The sequence below is a fragment of the Carassius auratus genome, unplaced genomic scaffold (assembly GCF_003368295.1).
Source record: "Carassius auratus strain Wakin unplaced genomic scaffold, ASM336829v1 scaf_tig00012888, whole genome shotgun sequence".
NCBI classification, from domain to species: Eukaryota; Metazoa; Chordata; class Actinopteri; order Cypriniformes; family Cyprinidae; genus Carassius; species Carassius auratus.
Window position 1 is genome coordinate 2,501 of NW_020524341.1, and position 21,481 is coordinate 23,981.

At 38.1% G+C, this 21,481-nt stretch overlaps 1 protein-coding gene and 1 pseudogene across 1 annotated transcript; one reads left to right on the top strand and one right to left on the bottom strand.

The window, feature by feature from the left end:
* LOC113073805 (myotubularin-related protein 9-like) overlaps positions 1 to 1,652 on the bottom strand; it is a 4,112-nt pseudogene extending 2,460 nt beyond the window's left edge.
* A 4,854-nt stretch (positions 1,653 to 6,506) lies between these two features.
* On the top strand, positions 6,507 to 21,126 carry LOC113073804 (XK-related protein 6-like). Its single transcript, XM_026246557.1, has 2 exons — positions 6,507 to 7,979; positions 21,018 to 21,126. Exons 1-2 carry the CDS (start codon positions 7,405 to 7,407, stop codon positions 21,124 to 21,126), a joined length of 684 nt encoding a protein of 227 aa, XP_026102342.1. The 5' UTR covers positions 6,507 to 7,404.
* The last annotated feature ends 355 nt before the right edge of the window (positions 21,127 to 21,481 follow it).

A 21,481-nucleotide genomic window follows, 5' to 3' on the forward strand; every position in this document is an offset into this window, starting at 1 on the left:
GCTTTATGGATCCTCCTCCACTGAGGGTAGTTGGCTTCCTGTTCAAATCCTCCTCCGCGAGCTTTAGCCTGCTGTGCTACAGCTACAGTCCGTTGTGTCGATGATGTAACCTCGCTTCCCTGCACAAAGCGTGGCATTGATCAGTTTCTCGTCCTCTTTGCAGCGGCGTCCATTGGTTCCTGTTAGTGGCTGTGCTGCTCGCATCATCACCTGTGGACAGCATGATCAGGGTCTGTATTAAATAGATCTAAATTTGGAAACAACATTTCCAAAGTGCACTTCTGACCATGCCGTTTTTCTTGTGGTAGTAACTGAGCACAGGGAAACGACCACCGTGGCGAAAGGAAGCAGCTTTGCAGAGGCTTTCATCATCGATGTCTTTGGGCACGGTCAGTAGGGACGGGTACGAGGGGCACACGCTGAAGTCTTTTATTTACCTCACTCAGTCTCCATTCATCTGTCTGAGAGAGGACAACAGAGCTCACTGCCACCTTTAGACACTTTATTTTTAATTAAAACGAAAAAAATCTAAAGCAGAAATGTTTAAAAAGCTTCCATTAATGAATTTTAACTAAGTCTAATTCTAAACTAAATCAATTTTAAAATACGCTGATATACACTAACACTCAAAAGTTTTTTCATTAATACTTTTATTTAGCAAGGATGCATTAAATTGATCACAGGTGACAGTATATAATGTTAGAAAAAAAATATTTCAAAATAAATGCTGTTTAGACCACTTAAAATTTCCACAAGATATTAAGAAATATTACTATTACATTAAGCAGAACAACTGTTTTTCAACATATTAATAATAATAAATGCTCCTTGAGCCCCAAATCAGCATATTAGAAGGATCATGTGACACTGAAGACTGGAGTAATGATGCTGAAAATTCATCTTTGCATCACAAGAATAAATTACATTTTAAAATAAATCTTAATAATAAAAAAATAATTATTGTAATTATTTTTGCCCAGTATTATTATAGTGTTATTATCATACTTCATTAAAATAAATGCAGCTTTGGTGAGTATGAAAGACTTTCAAAAACATAAAATAAAATCTTATCATGCCCAAAACCTTGAATGGTAGTGTATGAAATACTAACTGTATTTGAATTAAATTGGATATCAGAAAATACAGTCACAAATATTTTCTATATGGCTTCCTATAGAGATCAATCTGAAAAAAAAAAAAAAAAAAAAAAAACAGTTGTACAACTTTTTCGGATGACCTCAGGGTCAAGGCTTCCAGGGATAAAACAATACCATAGACTCCAGATCTTTGAAAGCCTCCTCTGGTACAAACAACTGCCATCCATCCTCAATGACCTCAAACAGAGGACGGTAGAAGAACGGATACATCAGGGACACAGAGTCCAGAGTGGAGAGAGCCTGAAAAATAAATGATCATACACTGAACACTAACTGATTAGTAGAAATTACGTTTATTGCATTATTATTCTGCTTTATGAGTGAGTACTAATGCAGTCTTACCTCAATAGAGCTGGCAATATTGAGACACTCCTCCATGCCAGGTATGTCCAGCTGAATCACCCGCAGGTCTTTACACTTTACAATAATAGTTCCCAGGGATCCGATAAAACCTGCAAATATTAGGTCAGTTAGGTTCTTTCAACAGTCTCTCATGCTCACCAAGGCTGCATTTAATTGATCAAACTTACCTTGTGAAAAATTATTACATTTTAAAACAACTTTTCTATATATTAGAATATTTTTTTATATTAACTAATGGAACCTTATTGTAACGTGTTACCCAGAAATCTTTTATAACATTATAAATGTCTTTACTATCACGTTTGATCAATAAACATGCATCCTTGATGACTAATATATCAGACGTACCTTTTCTCAATAGAGTCAATGTTAGCATGAAGCAGCCAGAGCTCTTCGGTGTTGTCCTGGCGAGAAGACAAGATGAGGTGATGTCCTGTCAGACACAGAGTTCCCTCCACAGTGGGCATGAAGGGTCGGTGGAGGACCACTCCATCCACACGAGGGGTTTTGATCAGCTCGGCAAACTCCATGATGTTTTGAGAGGTACAAAACACCTGCGAGAGTCAATGGGACAGGACACACTGATGAACACTGGAATGCAAATTACTAGTCGGTTTGTTATTATTCCGTGAATTGCATTTATTTAAATTATATTTTTATTTAAGGTTACTTTGACAACTAAACCTATATAATAGCATGAAAATAATAAAAGCAATGGTGATACGCGGTTTATAAGAGGTTTGTTATTAGTCATGTCTTGCAGCGGTGGATTTTTAATCTGCTTCAGTTTGCAAAACATGACGCAAGCATGAGACAGCGGTAAGAAAAAAAATGCAGCATTCGCCTCTTTTGCTTTAAAGAGCATAACTAAAACAGACACCTATGTGTATATATAAACAGTTATTGTAGCATATTCAAGGTCCAATTTCTCTCGGCTCGCTGTGTCATCATTAAATATGGCAACAGACGGGATTTAAAGCTTTGTGTCGCTTTAACATAAAAACGCTCGTACTAAAACTAATAACATTACACTCGTCAAAGAACTGCAGGTGCAATGTTTCTTGTTAAGAACAAAATATGCATTATAAACATGTACTAAGACGAGATGACAGCGGTTACAGCTTTCCTCTCACCTGACACCTCCACTTCCTTGTTTCTTTCCACTCCTTTGTTGGATTTAACAACCGACCGCGAGCAAATGTGGATCAATATCGCCGCCTAACGTTATTCGTTTGGATGAAAGTGAGGGAGCGCGAGGACATGGAAGGAGAGGAGTCTTGAATACTCTCACTCGTCCTATTCTCAAATAAATAAATAAAATATGGTAATTATTTAGATAATTATAACTGTATGTAAGTATTAATATAAAATGTAGTTACCAATGTAATTACAAAAACAATGTTCTCTACAGGTTTATAAAATATTATCACAAAGCTTTGGTGAGGAACAGCATGGCTATATAGGCCAACTAGACCAACTTTAACTATAAACCATAAACTTGTCATAACTGTGGAAATAGATTGAGAGGTTAACAGCACCAAATTCACCCTACAAAAAAGTTAAACAACACAACAGATGAGATGTGGAACATGTTTGTAAGGTCAAATGTAGTGTCAAAAATGGATTTACTGGAGTTAATGAAACTCATTATATTTTACATAATTTTTTGCTCGCAAATATATTATGTTCGCAACTGAAAAAAATACAGGAATCAAAAAAATAAAATAAAAAATCACTTACCACAATTTTAGCATGTTATACCTGTGGAAAATCTAGATACATAACATTTAAAATGGTTAATAAAGGGAACTTCATATAATTTCCACAGTCAGTACTGATTATTTTCAGTAGTTGAACTGTGGACTGTGCACTTGTGGAACTGAACAAACAGTTCTGGAATGTATTCCAGGGAACAGACACCTCTTGCTGCTCAATACTGAGTGGCAAAAGAATTTAAACTCTTGCATCTTGAAATGATCTAATGTTAACCAGTAAACAAAGTATAAAATAAAATGAAATAAAATAAAATGTGTCTTGATGTTTTCAAGTGTAATTCACAATGGTTTTATGGGGTTATTATGAATAAATAAACAAACAAACAAATAAATAAATTGGTTCCATTATTGTACTACATTATGACATTTCAAGCATTTTATAGTATTTTTTATATAATATATAATTGCAAAGATTATATTGAGAGATTTTGAGACATGTAAGAGATTTTTATCTTTAATTTAAGTATCTGATCAACAGTTTTGGTCCTTTTAGTGTGCAGTATTTAATATTGACTTATAAAATGATCATATTTCAGTGAAGCGTGTGTGTATATGTGTGTGTGTGCACGCATGCACATGTACACCTGTATGAGTTCACAACACGGCTCCTGCTGTAGTCTTAGCAGAATCCTGTTAGGAGAAGAGTGGCGTCCTGTTGAGGAGGAAGATGAGTGTCTGGCGTCTCTTGAGCACCGTGAGAGATTACAGTCACTCCATTATTTAGCTTGAGTTACATGTGTGCCATAAACCCCACACTCCCTCAAAAAATATGCTGCTCCATTTGCTCTCATTAAAAATGTATGCAAAATAATAATAATAATAATAATCATCATCTGTTGAGCCAGGCACTCATAAGCATACTGTACATTTTCATCTCATGTTATAGTATATCAGTCATGAACAAAGCTACATAGCAGAGCACTGGTTTTAAAATCTGTGAAGATCTGCTTTTGTCAATTGGCAGATGATATAACATATTAAGTGTTTCTTTGTTATTATCACAGTGTGACACCAATTAAGACGATAAAGGACTTAAAGCAATAGATCACTCAAAAATATACTCTCACTCAGGCCATCTAAGATTTAGACGTTTGTTTCTTCATCAGAACAGATTTGTAGAAATTTAGTACATGTAGTATTTAATACATGAGTTTCACAATTTGAGTTGAATTACTGAAATATATGAACTTTTCCTGGACATTCTAATTTTTTGACAAGCACCTGTATATCATTTGCTCATCAATAGATCCTCTGCAGTGAATGGGTGCCGTCAGAATGAGAGTTCAAACAGATGATAAAAATAACACAATAACCCACAAGCAGTCCACATGACTCAATTAATCAATTAATGATTTGTGAAGTGAAAAGGGATGGACTATGAAGTGTTATATGGATTATGAAATGATGGATTTGTTTCTTACAATTACAAAGCTTCAGTTTTTCACTTCACAAGATGTTAATCGATGGACTGGAGATGTGTTGATAACTTGTGGATTATTGTGATGTTTTTATCAGCAGTTTGGACTCACATTCTGACGGCACCCATTCACTGCAGAGGATCCACTGGTGAACAAGTGATATAATTATACATTTCTCCAAATCTGTTGTCATGAAGCAAACAAACTGATCTACAGCTTTGATTACCTGAGCAAATTTTCAATTCCTTTAAAATAAAATAAAATAAAATAGCATTTTATTTAAGAAGTCTCTAATAATCCTGATGATATGGGATGTTTTTCATATCAATCCTTAACCTGCATGCACATTTTTTTTTAATGATCCAAAAAGACATGTTTTTTGTTGTTGTTGTTGTTAGTTTGTTCTTTTTTTTCATATGGCATTGTATGGAATAATTGTCTGTTTGTTACCATTGTGCATGACACCAATTAAAGGCAACACCACGCACGACACTGTATCTCAGACCATTTCTCTTTGCTTCAAGCCACTTTGATAGTAGCTTTTTATAATATTAGCTCAGAAGTGCTAGTTTGTTCCGCTCATCAAACAATCAAGTTTCCTCAGCTCTGAACCCCAGAAGAGACACTGACAGTGCACGCTAATTTGAAGAACTTCACACCAGACCCGCAGCACTGTGCAAATTCAGAGTCACTGCATTTATGAATGATTTCCAAACATTTCCTTATGTAGGAACCATTTCTGAATTCAAGATGAGGCAGCAGTGCACACTTTCTCTGAACATCTTACTTTCATGTAATTCACATCAAATGGCCGTTGCAATTGATACCAAATGGGAAAGGTTGGCAGAGAAATGTTGTTCTCTCACACATCTTTTCATGAATAAACAATAGACTGTTGCAATAAAAAATAATGATTACTGTAATGCCGCCATGCCTGTGCCTTAAGTTACAATCTAAGCCTATTGGCAACCAGTGGGACTGTAGTGTGAGATCATCTTATTAATCTAACAGTGGCACCGTCTTAATGTGTCCCTGGCACTTCCACAGGTGTTGAGGATTTACAATGGCTTGTGGGAGGGTGAGACGGAGTCCTATAGCGGTGGCAATGGATGGCAGTACTGCACTGGGAACTGTTTTGCTGCAGACAAAACACACTTCCGTTTGTAATCAGAACTCAAGTGGTATGTGGTAACTTTTTTTCTTATGATAACAGCAATGCTTTTGGCAAGGACCAACGTTTTCTTTCTCGGTCGCTTGTTCTTTAGTTTGATTGACACCTGGTGGAAACCTGAATCAAGGCTTTGAGAAATAGCTCAGAGTGCAGATCGGCTGCTGATGCCATGGGTTTTCAAAGAATAAAGGCTGAATTTAGCAGTCTAATAAATGGTATGTAACCAATGTGGATGTGGGCTGTTGGGTACAGTTTGACCCAGATGGGAGACCAAGAAAGTTGCAATCAAGATCTTTTTAATAATGAAATTCCTTTCTTCAGAATTGTCCAAAATTCATGCTGAAACCAGCTTCAACCTAGATGCAAAATACAATTTATTTTAATATTTAAATTTAAAAAATAATAATATTTAGAACATGAGAAAATGAGTGCTGCCCAAGACAACTGGCATTAATTAGAAATATCTGAATGCTGACTTCCACAAGATGCGATATAGATATATTTTAAACATCAGATGATCAGAATAACGGAAATGACAGACAGGCAAACAAACAGATCAATCACTCCACCACTTTACAACACACTTTCAAAGGAGAAAGGAAGAGACGGGTGGGTACAAATAGTCTCGACTGTGCTCTTCACGGACAGCAAATGGACAGTTTTCTTGTCACAACAATATTTTTCGCGCTTCATTTTACAGATGTACTCTACCTTTATTGCTACTTTAATCCAGGGAGAGGCTGTTACGTTTACAAATGGGTTGAGCTTTTCTAGTTTTCACAGAAGAGAGTTGTTTGTCACAAACAGGACGGCACAGATGCGTAGGTCTATGCCTGACCGCAAACATGCACGATGCGCCCTGCGCTTCCGTCTATTTGCCCTGAATTAAATTCATTTTGAGAGTGGATTTGTGTGCACATCTTGTTTACCCTTACTTGTGTTTATTACATTCTACTGAAATCTTGATCATCTTGGTGTCATGATGGTACAGAAGAGAGGAGGAGAACGTGAAAGGCATTATGCATGTGTGTGTAGGCAAAAGTGTTCTTCCACCTGATGATGAGGGGCCAATTTTCACGAGCGGCGTGCTCACTACAGCATTACATCACTCAGCATCCCCCAGTCCCGAGGTGTCCAATCGAGCACTAGGTGGCATCCTAGATGAGTAAGGATCCGCGTCTCTGTTTGTGCTCCGTTCAGTCGAGACATCCAGTCAGCGGCGTCGGGTGTCTCAGGGAACAGTCCCGCGCTCGCTCCCTGTGCGGGGACGCTTGCAAACACAATGCGCAGGTGACAAGAACCCGCTTCCAGGAGTTCGTCTCTGACTTGTGCCGGCTCGAGGACTAGAACAGCGCTGCCTTTACCGTCCGGAGCGCCGCGGGAGGATGCACTGCCTCTCTGGCGTCACCATCACCCCACAACTCCATGGCTACCACATTAGGGGTACTCTGGAGAAACAGGTGTCGGGGAAGTGACGTCACGAGCCTCGGAAACCGGAGGTGTGCGCTTTGGAGAGCAAGATGGCAGCGAAATCCGACGGTCGGGGGGTCGTCACCGGTTTCGCCCAGCTGCACAACCTGGACGAGACGGTGGGGAGCTGCGAGGACGACCCGCGGCAGGGCAGCTCCTTCCACATCTGCCACTGCTGCAACACCTCGTCGTGCTACTGGGGCTGCCGGAGCGCCTGTCTGCGTTACCTCCTGGGCAAGGGGAGAGACGTCAGGCGGCCACCTCACGAGGAGCGCCTGTGGTTGGACTGCCTGTGGATCGTCCTCGCGCTCCTCGTCTTCTTCTGGGACGTGGGCACTGACTTATGGCTCGCGCTCGACTACTATGTCAAGCAGGACTACCTCTGGTTCGGACTCACACTGTTCTTCGTGCTGGTGCCGTCGGTGCTGGTCCAGATCTTGAGCTTCAGGTGGTTCGTGCAGGATTACACGGGGGGCGGTCTGGCCTCCGTGGAGGGTCTCAGTCGAAGCCGGAGAGCCACGGCGGGCACGAGCGCAGGGGTGTACGGCAGGGCCAGATGCTGCCGCGCATCAGTGTGGGTCTGGCAGACGCTCATACACATCCTCCAGATGGGACAAGTGTGGAGGTAAGCGTTCCGTTAGTTTCTCCTATAGCCCGTCACCTGGTATGACCCGTGCAGACCAGAACACAGGTGATGCGAGGATAACTCTAAGCATGTGCCTTTCTCTGAATGAACATCGTGCTCTCGTGAAATCTGTGGCATTAGTATGCGCAGCAGGGCGCTGGAAGTACACAGTGCGTAACTGAGGTGAGTCTCACAGTGCATCTGAGGATTCATTCACCCTCCCTTGGCTGCTCAACTCTCAGAGACTGCTGGCGAGACGGGCGTCGGGTTTCTCAGGGTCCCCGTGCGTCCCTCATAATGACATCCCTCCTTCCTACGCTCGATATCATCGACACAATCTGTGCTCTTTGATCCTTCGCGTTTTAGTAAGGATTCATCATCATAGGTGCAGTGCGTTATAACGCCAGTCAGTACAGTGTGTGCTCTCAAGTGAGGAATAGTTCTTGCGCGTGCGTGGAATACCGCCCGTGACATGTTGTACTGAACGTCTGATCCACTAGATATGATGCGACAGTTTTTTTTTTCCTGCAGCAGACAGGCGCAGTGGCCGTGTCATGTTTGTGTGGATGCGTTCAGTCTAGCCGGACGATTTAGCTTGATTTCGATGCCATTCATTATTCATGTTTGCTTGTGTTCGTGCTTTCTTCTCTTTATACGATGCGATTATTGCTTAAAGATAAGACTCTCTGTCATCACTGGCTCTCAATTGTCATGATGTCATCGCTTTAAAGGTGCTTCAGCATCTCACGCGAGCGCGCGCTCTCTCTCTCTCTCTCTCGTGTGTGTACAAAAAGTCCTTTTCATCTTTCATATAGTCACGACAAGACAGTTTTCCTAAGATAAATCTAGTAAAATCTTTCTTAAAAGCCAAGTTAAACGCTCATTTTGGACAAGTTAAATAATACTCTGCATCGACAGTAAAATTATAAGTGTGTGTGTGTGTGTGTGTATATATAATATATATATATAACAAACAGTAGACTATACCTGAGTGACTGACTTTGCTGAGATTTTAAAGTGTGGAGCCGGTGGAGCAAGTGTCATCTTCATGAAGTTTAAAAAAAAAAAAGAAACACAGAACTGTGTGCAGCAGCTCACTTTTGAAGTGCTATCACTACTTAAATGTCTTCATTGCGGTTAAAGTGTACTTTTTTGTTTATCATAGGTACTTGTAGGTCTAATAGGCTACATTGTTTTCTTCTTCATTAAATTCAGTGCTGAAAGTATAGACACTTGTTTACAGCTAAAGTTTAAAAGGTAATGTTTATCTATTTGTATACAGTTGCCCTGATGAAAGACTTTTACTGTATTCTGACTTTTTAAGTATATGTTGGCTTTTTAAAGATGTGACTCAAGCACTCCTCGCAACACAAAACAGTTACTGCTTCATTGTGCAATAAATGCAAAACCCAAATATAATGCAATGGCAGTTTTTAGGTAGAATGCTGAGCAGTGTATCATCTTAAAAATAGAGCAGCTTTTAAAGTGCTGGTGGAAATGGGTTAGAAGTCAGCATCAAAGAAGTCTTTTTTTTGTTCCTTTTAAGAAGGTGTGAATAAGGTGCTCATAATTAGATGACATCAAAATCAAATAAGAAGATCCTTCAGGCTTTTGTTATGTCTGTCAATCTTGAACTACGTTTTGTACAACAAAGTACCATTGTACCTGTGTGCGTTTTCATATTTTAATACTTATATTGTTGCATCTGTCAGTTGTTAATTGCTTTCTAGCCAGAACCCACACTGGCTTTATCTCTCAAACTGAACAGATAATGTTCTTTGGTCACACCAAACATTAGCAAGCAACTCATTTCTATGTGAAAACAAAAAATCTATAAAGTGGAATTACACACATCTGTCTTTGCAGCGGCTCCTGACTACTGGACAAATCTTTCTGCCAAAGACTTTAGAACTTGTGCATTTTAAGAAAGTGCGTGAGACATTTCTCAGTCGGATGTTTATTTATTTATGCTTGGCATGAGATCCTGATGATGATGTCTTTGTTGGCTTCAGTATCTGATGCGGCAGCTCAACTGCCAAAACCTCGAGCCTTTCCCAATCGTCTTGACTTGAAAGTCAGTCAGTGCAAGCGTCTTGAGAGATAAATGGGAAATAATGATCAATTAACCAGCCAAGGGCACTGCTTGTGTGCTTTGTTTAGCTCTTGGCACAACAATTGCTGCCTAGTTAGGGCAACTTGGTGAAAACGAGTATAGCTCAGGATTCTTACTCCCAGCATGTCTGATATGTCATGTATTACTACTTTTTAAATAGTAAAATCTCAATTTCCAAAAAATATTAAGCAGCACAACTGTTTTCAACACTGATGTTAATAAGAAATGTTTTTTAAGCAGCAAATCTGCTTCATGTGAGACTGTAGAGTGGATACTGGAGTAATGGCAGCTGAACAATTTAGATGTACCATCACTGGAATACATTACATTTGAAAATATATTCAAATAGAAAACAGTTATTTTGAAATTGTAATAATATTTCACAATATAATTGCATTTTTGATCAAATAAATGCAGACTTGGTGAGAATAAAGAAACATGTTAAAAAAAAAAAAAAAAAGATAAAATCTTACTCACCCAGAACATTTAAACAGTGTATATAGGTTTTGTTTAGTTTTTGCTGCTTTTTTGTAGTCTCTGTAATGATGGACACTTTAATAAAATGAATGCAGAATGATTTTAAGCATATGAGAGAACATACTTCTGGTTTGGTGTTGATGACGAGCTACTTGAGCCTTGCTGATGGTGCTGTAGAAACATCTAAGACAAAAAAGCCTGGGAAACACTCTAATCCACTCCTTCCAAAATGCTTTAAGGCACTTCCTTTGCCTCATTCCTTTTCTGTGCTGTCTGAGTAAAATCATTGCTTTGCTGCTCTGTCCTCCCCATCCACTTGTTAAAGTCATAATATGCACTTTCCTCTTCTCTCCCTCGCTGCCTGTTTTCCCTTTTATATAAATTTCCACTTGACCTCCATTTCTGTCATGGAAACTGGAGCATCTGTTGGCCTTCCCATTATTGGAGACTTTTCCCCCGTATGTGTGACGTTTAGAGCAGCCCTCCCTCCACACTTCATCACCTCTAGGACGCTCACTGTCCCCATTCTCTCCTGTTTGCCCTCTCAGTGTCACACCTCTCACAAGGGCTCAGGTAGGATATATAGTCAGCTTCTATATATAGTGACTATCTGAGAGAGTTTTATATAGTGTTTGTTTGAGACTGAGTGCTTGGAATGGCTGTTTAAATTGGGTTTAAATATAGTGCAGACAACTTGTGTATGTACTTGTGTCTCACCACAGTCCTGAGGGAATACCACGCAGTAAATAACTAATTTCACTGTATACACTCAACAGTAAGCTATTCATTAAAACACAAGGGTCAAAAACATGACACCATTTTTTGTGTCTGCTTTTTAATTGATTAAAAAATACACTTAAAATGTGCAATTCATTAATATTTGAATACAACTTTTCTGTAACGACCAAGGTTTTTGTTTCTTAATTAAAATGAATTTGAATACTTTTTGAGGTCCATAAACTAAAAAATGCCATGGTGTTACCACTGCCCTGATATCATAATAAAATAAGCATATTTAAAATAATTAAATTACTGAAGTCGTGTGATCCCTTAATGAAACAGACATACATTTTAGCATATAAAAAGAGGACAATTTACAGAAATAATACACTTGAAAAGAATATACTTAAGCGTGAACCAAATGTTATGTGCTTGGTGTCTAGTCTTTTTAAGTAGCTTTTTAAGGTGCCACTTTATTGTTCAACTGCCTCTTCAAGAGCTTTATACAACAGCCTTCCCGTTTAAGCGAGTACTGAAGATCCAGCAGTGAGTGGGCTAATCAATGCGTTACACTGCTGTATGTCCTCAGATGCGCTTACAGTAAACACTACTCGGCTGTTATTCACAGCGACCTTGCAAGCATTGTAGAACGCTCTCAGTGAGAGTCTGGGCCTCCTCAAAGGCCAGCCACACTCTATGAATTATTTTACACACATAAAGTGTTTCAATGCCGGCTCGCCAGAATATACGATCGTATCATATTACTGTAGTTAAATCAGTGAGTGTGATAAATTAACACAGCTTGTGTGCTGAGTACATTGGGGTGGAGAGATTGACATGATGCAGTCATGCTGGAATCAGTCCAGCTGACAAAAGCCAAATGCACAATGTAATGTTATGACTAACTGGTGTGTTTTTCTTGCTTGTTGGCGTGTTGGTGTGAAGACCATACTGGGTAATTTATGTGTGCTTCTATCATCTTGGCAGTAAATTGTAATGACTAATTTGTGAGTGTATTTACAGATTGGACCACAGAGTGCTGAATAATCTGAATGTGTAAGGGTAAGGGGCGGAGTCCGGCGGCTCTTCGGTCTGGGGCACGAGGGGCGGCGGCTTCTTCTTCTTCTCTCTCTCTCTCTCTCTCTCTCTCTCTCTCTCTCTCTCTCTCTCTCTCTCTCTATATATATATATATACAACTTTCAAATATAATAGTTTGTTACTAAAAGGCTTAAAGTTTTTGTTTCTCTTTTTAACTGACAGTCGTTGGTAGCATCTATCTCTTATCTTATCACTCAGTGTGTATGTGATGACAGACAGATGAGTCCCTTGAGGCCTGAGAGAGCGAGAGACAACCATCAGCTTGTGCACCCACCAGTCTGCCATTAACCATTAGCCATCACATGATGACCCACAGCTGCCCCTCACACACACACACACACATGTGTATATGTACGGGTATGTCGACATAGGTTTGTTCACTGTACCAGGTTTTGGGAATCCACAATCCAGGTATAAACCCTTGAAGTTCCAATAGCAAAAATTAATTCTGTTTCTTCAAATAAACGCTTCCTCCACTTACTGAACTATTTGTATTATATGGACAGTTTAGACATCCTTGCAGTCCTCCATCTCTGTCCTCAGCATATAAACATAAATAAACAAGATTGTTAAAATAAGAACATGCGAAGCAAGATTTGAACTGTGAGCAGCTTACAACAGAGAATTAAATCTTATAGACAGCTGAGAGTGAGCAGTTTTAAATGTTCTATACAAGCATCTGGTGGAAAAACATTGTTGAATATTTTAATAGCAATCCTGTTATTCAGAGAATCACATCTATGATTGCTGGTATTCCTTCATTATGCAAAGAACAATGAAAAAACCTCATTCTCTTTGTGACCTGACTGAGACGAGTGACTGTTTGTCAAATGTGTTAAGTGCTGATTTATTTAGCCATGATGAAAGTGTGCTATTTATACAGTCATGAGTCTCTGATTATAATTCAGATGATAAGGAGTTTGCAGCAGGCTGTCAGGATAAAAAGAGCAGCTTTATTACTGTAATTTGTTACAGTTTTCTCTCTACGTCTGAATTTGATACCTTCTATGGAGAGCGTGGAGACACCTTTGACCTCAGGGCTGGACTGGTTGTGTTTGCATGTATCATGTAAAATTTAATCTCACTCAGAATCTCCATGCAGACATGATTTTTCATGTTTTTCAATCACTGTAGAATAAGTGTTTATGACAGTAGTTGACTTATAAAAACAGACCTGTACCATTACCCCTCCTCCACCAAACTTTACAGTTGACACGATACAGTCAGGCAGGTAATGTTCTCCTGACATCCACCAAACCCATGCTTTCCCATCAGACTAACAAACAGAGAAGCGTGATACGCCAGACCACAGAACAGGTTTCCACTGCTCTAGAGTCCAGTGGCAGCGAGTTTTACACCACTCCATACAACATTTGCCATTGTACTTGGTGATGTGAGGCTTGCATGCATCTGCTCATCCATTGAAACCCTTTCCATTTTATGTCAATAACATTTAGTGATATCCAACAATATCACATGAGCAAAATTGCTACAGCAGGCAATCTGTAGGCACAAGGTGTTTATGCAGTGTTTTTGTAAAGTGATATTGATTGCTTTTATGCAAAAGTAAAAAAAAAAAAAAGCAGTTAATATTGAATAACATATTTTTTGGCTCAAAATTGACAGTTGCTTTTTTTGCTCCACCGATGAAAGTAGATGATATACCTTTTGGAGTAGTGGTGTTTCATTTCTAAATGAGTCATTGTATTAAACAATTTTTGAGTGAACAGTTCAATAAATCAATTGCTTGCCACCACCTTGCAGAAGATTCACTAAAAATCTCCACCAGTATTGCACAAGCAATAGTGATCACTATATTTTTTATTTTCTATAGACAAGTTTTGTTTAACAGCATGACACATACTGATAGGAATATATTGTCCATTCATGTGTATGTGAATGCAGGAGGCCAGAAACTCAAGCTCAAGTGAGGTTTGCTGTGTTTAAGTTCAAGCCGAATCCATTTTAGAATGTTGTGAACGGAATTAAAAGAACACAAACTTTAAGTCTGCAGGATTGCAGCATTACAGTAAAGTGTAGTAGATTGCATATTTTTACATTTTGTATATATTATATGCAGAAGTATGTTTATTAAATAGACGTTACAGAGTGTGACATTATATCATATGTCGTTACAGTGTCTATTCAACCTGTCAAAGTCTAGTGTGACAAAACACAGTAAGATACTGTTGAAAATGTTTGACTAAAACTATGAGTGGACTAAAAAAATATTACATAAGTGTAAAAAGTGTAAAATTTTACTTGTTCTTCTGCCTGTTTGCAGAATAATTTAGTCTTTTGAACATAAAAGGCATGCTTTAAAGCATTTGAAGCTTGGCTTGTATTATCTAAATGCATGTTTTTGATTTTTTAGTATAATCTTCAGTAAAATCGTCATAACTGCATCTTCCAGTGAAACAACAGACTTCTTTATGGTGGCATATGCCGGGCTCCATTCAAAAACTGATGGACAGAACTAATTCCTACCCTACAATTGATCTTTTTTTGATAATCTGTTTCCACAATACAGAAGAAAAGAACTGTTCCTGTCTCCATTATATTGCAACTTTAAGTGCTTTGACTTCTGCGTGGCCTCATCTCAATGAAAGCTACTGAATCAAGAGACTCATGTTTGAAATGCTCTCCTTCCCACTGCAATGGGGAGGTCTAACCCTTTTTTGATAGCACATTAAATTTGGACGGTTCTCCTCAGAAGCAATGCCCCCCTGCTAAAACTGACCTAGTTTTAATGGAGAGCATTGCAGTGAACATTCAAGCTGATAGTGCTTGGATGTAATGCCCTACAACCATACTCACTGCTCTCCACTCATGTGTATTAACGTGTATTAATTTGCCAGAAGCGTCCACTTTTCTTACCCAGATCTCAGTGGATCACACTGTTTTTTTTTCCTAGTGCATCTCTTTTGAGCTCTGTTTTTCTTTCTTCCACTCTGTGCATGCGTGGGTAGACTTGAAGCGTTCTCTCTTTTGTTGTTGTTGTTGTTGTTGAATGTAATCTTACACACATTCCCAGATGTTGACATGATGCAGCAGCCAAGGCTGTCGGGGGAAGTCCTCACACACCAATGTGTGTTGCACACCTAAATCCGTATTGCAATATTTTATAGTCAGTATAGTTCACGCAAAAAAAACAAAAAAAAGTGTAAATAAAAGACAGGTCTGTCATCATTTACCCACTCTTATGTTTTTCAAAATGTGTATGACCTTTTCCCTCTGTGGAATAGAAAATTAGATGTTTAGCAGAATGTCTGAGCTTCTTTTTCATTAAAATTAAAATGGGTGGGCTGTCAAGTTTTAAAGATGTACAAATAAATCAATCAAATAAAAATGTATTCTTAGACTTTAGGAGGAACAGACTTAAAAATTAAGGAGTTTTTCATTTGATTGACAGCTGACAGTCACTATTCACATTCAGAAATATTTTATTTTTGTTCCATTGAAGAAAGAAAATGATATAGGTTCAGTGTTGTTATTATAAATGAAAATGATTAAAATGTAAATACTGGATGAAATGTAATAAAAAGAAAGAAAAAAAAGAATTAAATAGAATTAAAAAAAGTTTTTTTAAAGTGAAATTTAAACTAAATAGCAAAAGCAAAATTACTAAAACGTCAAAATTTTAATGTAACTATAAAAGTATATAGGTAATACTAAAAAGCACTGTGCAGGTTTCAGAAGGCATGTGAGTGAGTGCATGATAACAGATTTATGTAATTATCTTCAGAAAATCTCAGCTGTGCTTCATTTCTCACACAATTCCGACTGAAAGTCATCCATTAGTGCGAAGGTTACTGTCAAGAGACTATTTACTTAACCTTAATACTTGCTGCTATGACACCTCCTCCGCTTCCTCCACCTCCTCTTTCTTTTCCTGTGAAACGAGCATGCAGACTCTAACACGTACTAACTCTCATCCCGTGTCTTCACTCTCCCCCTCCCTGCTTGTTTCTAGCGTGTGCTGTGAGGCGATGACAGTTGTATTAGCAGTCGATTGCGAGGTCACTCTCGCTCAGCTCCACTGAGACACAGCAGTACAGCAGAGGAGCAAAGCAGAAACAAGAGCAACGGACAGCAAGAGAGAGATATCCAACACCAGACAGATGAATTTTCTCATTGCTAGCATTGTTTTTTCATTACTTCTCGTCGACCAGTTCTAGCACGCAGATAATTTCATTTGATAACAGGGTCAGTGACATGAAGATACTGTATACTGATGAATTTATTCAAAAATGCATTACAAATTCAATTTGTACATACAATGTCTTGAAGACAACTGATCTATGATGAACATGTGAAGTGTTGTAAAGTACAGTATGTGTGTGTATAATATATACTACAGTTATATTATTTTTATTATTCAGGTTGCACTGTGATAATTATTAAGTTCTGAAATTAAATATTAAAATAGAAATTAAGCATAGAAAATTATTCAGCATATTATTGATATATTATTGTAATTTGTATTTCTATTTTAAATTAGATTTTATTTTTACATCTTCTGTTTACATTTACATTTAGTTAAAGATTTGTTAATGTTGTTGTGCATTTTTGTCATTTTTTTTTTTTTTCACGATTTTAGGAAAATATGTTGTAACTTTATTTCCACATCTACTGCAATCTGATCTGGGATATTGTAGGCCAGTGAATATATGAATGGATCAGAAGTACTATATAATAGTTGTCTGTCCAGTGTAGAGATTTTCAATTCACTTTAAACTGATATTGCAGATGGAAAAGCACAGTATTAGATAATTCCCTTGCTGCAAGCTATTTCATAAAACAATGGCAACAAAATCAGCTGTGACGAAGTCCCCACCATTAATGACAGTTATGTTAGTTGAACATCTGGGAGGTCTCCTCCTGACATATCTTTTGGGAATCCTATAACTGCACACAATTACAACCTCTTTGGCTGAAGACAGAGCATGAACAGTAAATGAAAGTAAATATTCCAATCCAAGAAGACTGACCTGTCCTGTGAAAGCGGTGTTAGGGAATCCCCTCATCACTAGCGCAGGCCTCTGCTCAACGTGACTCACGTGGAGGTGCCAATCATGGCACCAGAGACAGACACCGAGGCACTCAGAACTGACTGTGCGTCTCCCAAAAGAGGAGGACACAGTCTGTTAATCCTACACTATGAATAGACTAATGAGAAGCCTCCTTTGGGAACACAAGAACCTTTGGGGAAAAGCTTTGAGCTTGAGTTTTGGGCTGTTGAATGTTTGCGATACAGATTCGACAGATGGTGCAGTCGGGTTGACAGTGGGGCACCTCGTCCTAGTTGAGAATTAAAAATTCCCTCAAGATCAGCAAAAACTGCTGTTCTATTTCACAATGCCTTTTTTACTGGGGCATTCACATCCTTATAACATTTACACGTAGCTAGAGTGATGTTTTCATCCTTGACAGGAAGGACGTCATTGTGCACACACTAAACCAGAGGCAGGGGCATCCTGCAATATATTCAATTAAATCCAATATTTTATATTTAATTAAAAAAAATATATAAAATCTCTAGTTTAAAGTAAATGATGTAAAAGTTTGTACCTGATAGGGCCTATCAAATTTAGACACATAAATGGATGGCTTCTAGTTCTACCATACCTTATAAATACTTTCTTTAACCTGAAATAACTGTGATATGTAATTTACTTCAACTCTCAGGAGACATGTGCCCTCTCGGTTTGGATGGGCTTGAGGTGTGTACTGTACATGCTCCACCTCTGCACTGAGGAGAGAGAGAGAAAGGCATCAAATCAGCATCTCCCACTGGGAATACTCTGGAACTGTGCTCATCCTGGTTACTATACTTTGATGCAAGGCCCCTGTGAGGCTGTGGCAGGCTGTTTGTATGGCCCCAGGCTGTGCGGGGAGCTGCTATATCTCTGAAAACATCACACTCTGCACTCTGATGGAGACATGCAGCGAGATTGAGGAGGAGAGGAAGGGAGGGAGGGGAAATAGGGAGAGGAAAGAAACCGGGAGCTGACTGTAATGGAACTGAATTAAAGTGAGGGCAATACAAAATTAAACTGAGTTACAGTAAACTGATTCAAGGCATAAACATGCCCAAGAAACTGCTTATTTTCCTCTCTTATTCATGTCTTGTTGGATGCTCTTTCCACTGGTCCTCTGTCATCAAATGTTTTTAACATTTAAAACATTGTATATCGCTCATTGTAAAGCTGAATGGAATCAGTGCAACAGCACGGCACCTGCCCAGACTAACTAGTCGTCTGTCTTGTCGTCTTTATGTGACGCAAAAACGCTATTTTATCACCCATTAGTCATCAGCCAGTCTTCTGTGTCACATGATCCCTCAGAAATCAGTTTGATATGCTTCTTTATTATCATTGTTGGAAACAGTTGTGCTGCTTTGTGTATTTTTGAAAACTGTGAAACTTTTCCATATCACTTTTTATTAATTTAAAACATCCTTGCTGAATAAAAGTATTGATTTTTATATAAAAAAAAAAGAACAAAAAAATTACTGACCCCAAATTACTGACCAGTAGTGTATATTGTTATTACAAAATATTTCTATTTTGAAAACATAGCTTCTTTTTTTTTTTTTTTCTTACTTTTTAGTATCACATGTTCTGAAAAAATATTAAGCAGGAGAACTGTTTCCAACTTTGATAATGAATCATCATATTAGAATGATTTCTAAAGGATCATGTGATAATGATTCTAAAAATTCAGCTTTGCATCACAGAAATAAATGATAATTTAAAGTATAATCATTTTTTAAAAATACTTATTTTAAATTGTAATAATATATCACAATATTACATTTTTTTCTGTATTTTTGATCAAATAAATGCAGGCTTGATGTTTTTGAAAGAAGAAACTTCTTTCAAAAACATTAAAAATAGTAATGTTTTCAAACTTTTGGTCTGTACTGTATGTGTATATATATATATATATATATATATATATATATATATATACACACAGAGGAGATCAAATCTGTTCTGAAACAAACTTGTCTATACATCTTTAGTAAAGTTCAGAATGAATATCTATCCAATATTCTTATTAAAATCGTTATGTTCCATTTTCTAATCTAGCCATACTTCTGTACTAAGTACTTGAGCAAGAAAGCTTGTGTCCATCTGTTTGACAGCTTACAATGTAACACTGAAGCACTGAGCATTGTCAGTTTATGCAAGCATCTGTGTTGAGGATCTCTCTCTCCCTTTGTGTTTTTCTCTTTCTTCTCAGCTTGAACGGTTTGTGAATCTTATACTGATGGAGATAGAGGGCTTCAAGGGATAGTTTATCCAAAAATGAAAAGTCTGTCATTAATTACTCACACTCATGTCATTCCAAACCCATAAGACTTTCATTCATCTTCGGAACACAAATTAAGATATTTTTGATGAAATCCAAGAGCTTTCTGACTCTGCGTAGATAGCAAGAGAACTACCATATTAATTCAAGGCACAGAAAGCTAGTAAGGACATCATTTCAATAATCCATGTCACATCAGTGCTTCAACCATGATTTTATGAAGCTACGAGAATACATTTTGTGCACAAAGAAAATAAAAACACTTTATTCAACAACTTCTTCCTTTCCCTGTCACTGTCTGCCGCCATTCACAAGAATAGCGTAACACTTATGTTAATTTGTGTTCCAAAAAAGTAACAAAGGTCTCACGGGTTTGGAATGAAATGAGGTTGAGTAATTAATGACAGAATTTACATTTTTGGGTGAACTATCACTTTCAGTTTAAATAAAGGGTCACTGCACAACATAACAGGCCTACACGCTGTCTGCTAATGACATATTGACTGTGCATGCTTTATGGATGTATTGTGATGATTTTGTCGCTGAAGGGAGAGCTCCTAAACCCCCTTACACACATGCACATCATATGTGAATGGGTGACACACATGTGCATTAACATTTACAGACATCCACACGATTTAGAAGGTACTGAAAATCAGACTAGTGAGTCTATGGCTATGTCTACATTAATCTGAATACATTTGAAAAAGCATCTTTTCTCTGTGTTTTGGCCTTTTGTCAACACTTGGACTGATTTTTGTCCTGTGAAAAAAGAGCTTTTTGAGGATTCTCTCCCAAATGGATAAATTCGCCATTTTCACAATTGTGTGGCGTGAGAGGTATTTGCATGCTTTGTAAAATCTTCATATATTCTTGAAAATATATAGAACATCATTATTTTCTTTTTTTAAATACAAAAAATATTGTTTTTACTGTCAGCATTTTAATTAGATTTTGATTCTCAATTTTTAAGTTGGGTCTCAGACCCCACTGAATATTTCTGTTCTTACACATTTTGGAGGATTTAATGCTTTGTGATCATGACTGACTATGTCCTTCTTTGTTTTAAAACAAAGAATATAATTTATTTATAAATAGACAACGTTTTTGATTATTTACAAAGCAGCTTAATATTAAAGCAGCTGTTCTGTAATGTACATCATTCAAGCATCTGCTTCCATCCACATGTTGTGTTCCGTGCATTTCACCCAGCGACCCACAATGCATCTGTCACCACACCAGCTGCCTGCGGTGGAGGTGACATCAAAACTTTGATCAGGGAAAACATTAATTTTCTGTTTCTCACATGCAGGAGCCCCCAAGTCCCCCCACCCCCTCTACCCAACTCCAGAAAGGTCTCCATCCAGGTGTCCAGCAGAGATACCTCTCAGAAAGTGTTTGAGGGTGATTTTCAGGGATGAGAGCTTTAAGCCTGAGTGGAGGAGGAGTACGTGGACTATATTTCTGCCCACTGTTGGCGTCAGCGACTTTTTCCTGCTCAAAGCTGAGACGCTGGTTGTCCAGGACTTGTCTTCTTCAATGTGTTCTCAATGTGTCACTCTGACGTTTATTCATTAGTTTTTTCTAAAGTAGAATGGTTCAGGGACTCGCCTGTTCGCTGGAATGTTGAGTGCTTGAAGCACGTTAGGAATGATAGCAGTCTAACATTTCCATCGAGGATGTCTTTATTGGAGAAAAGGGAGGAAAACCTCCCAGACAAGACTGTGTCTCGCTCAGTGTCTCTGGAGTGATACCACATCCAGATTTAATTAAAAA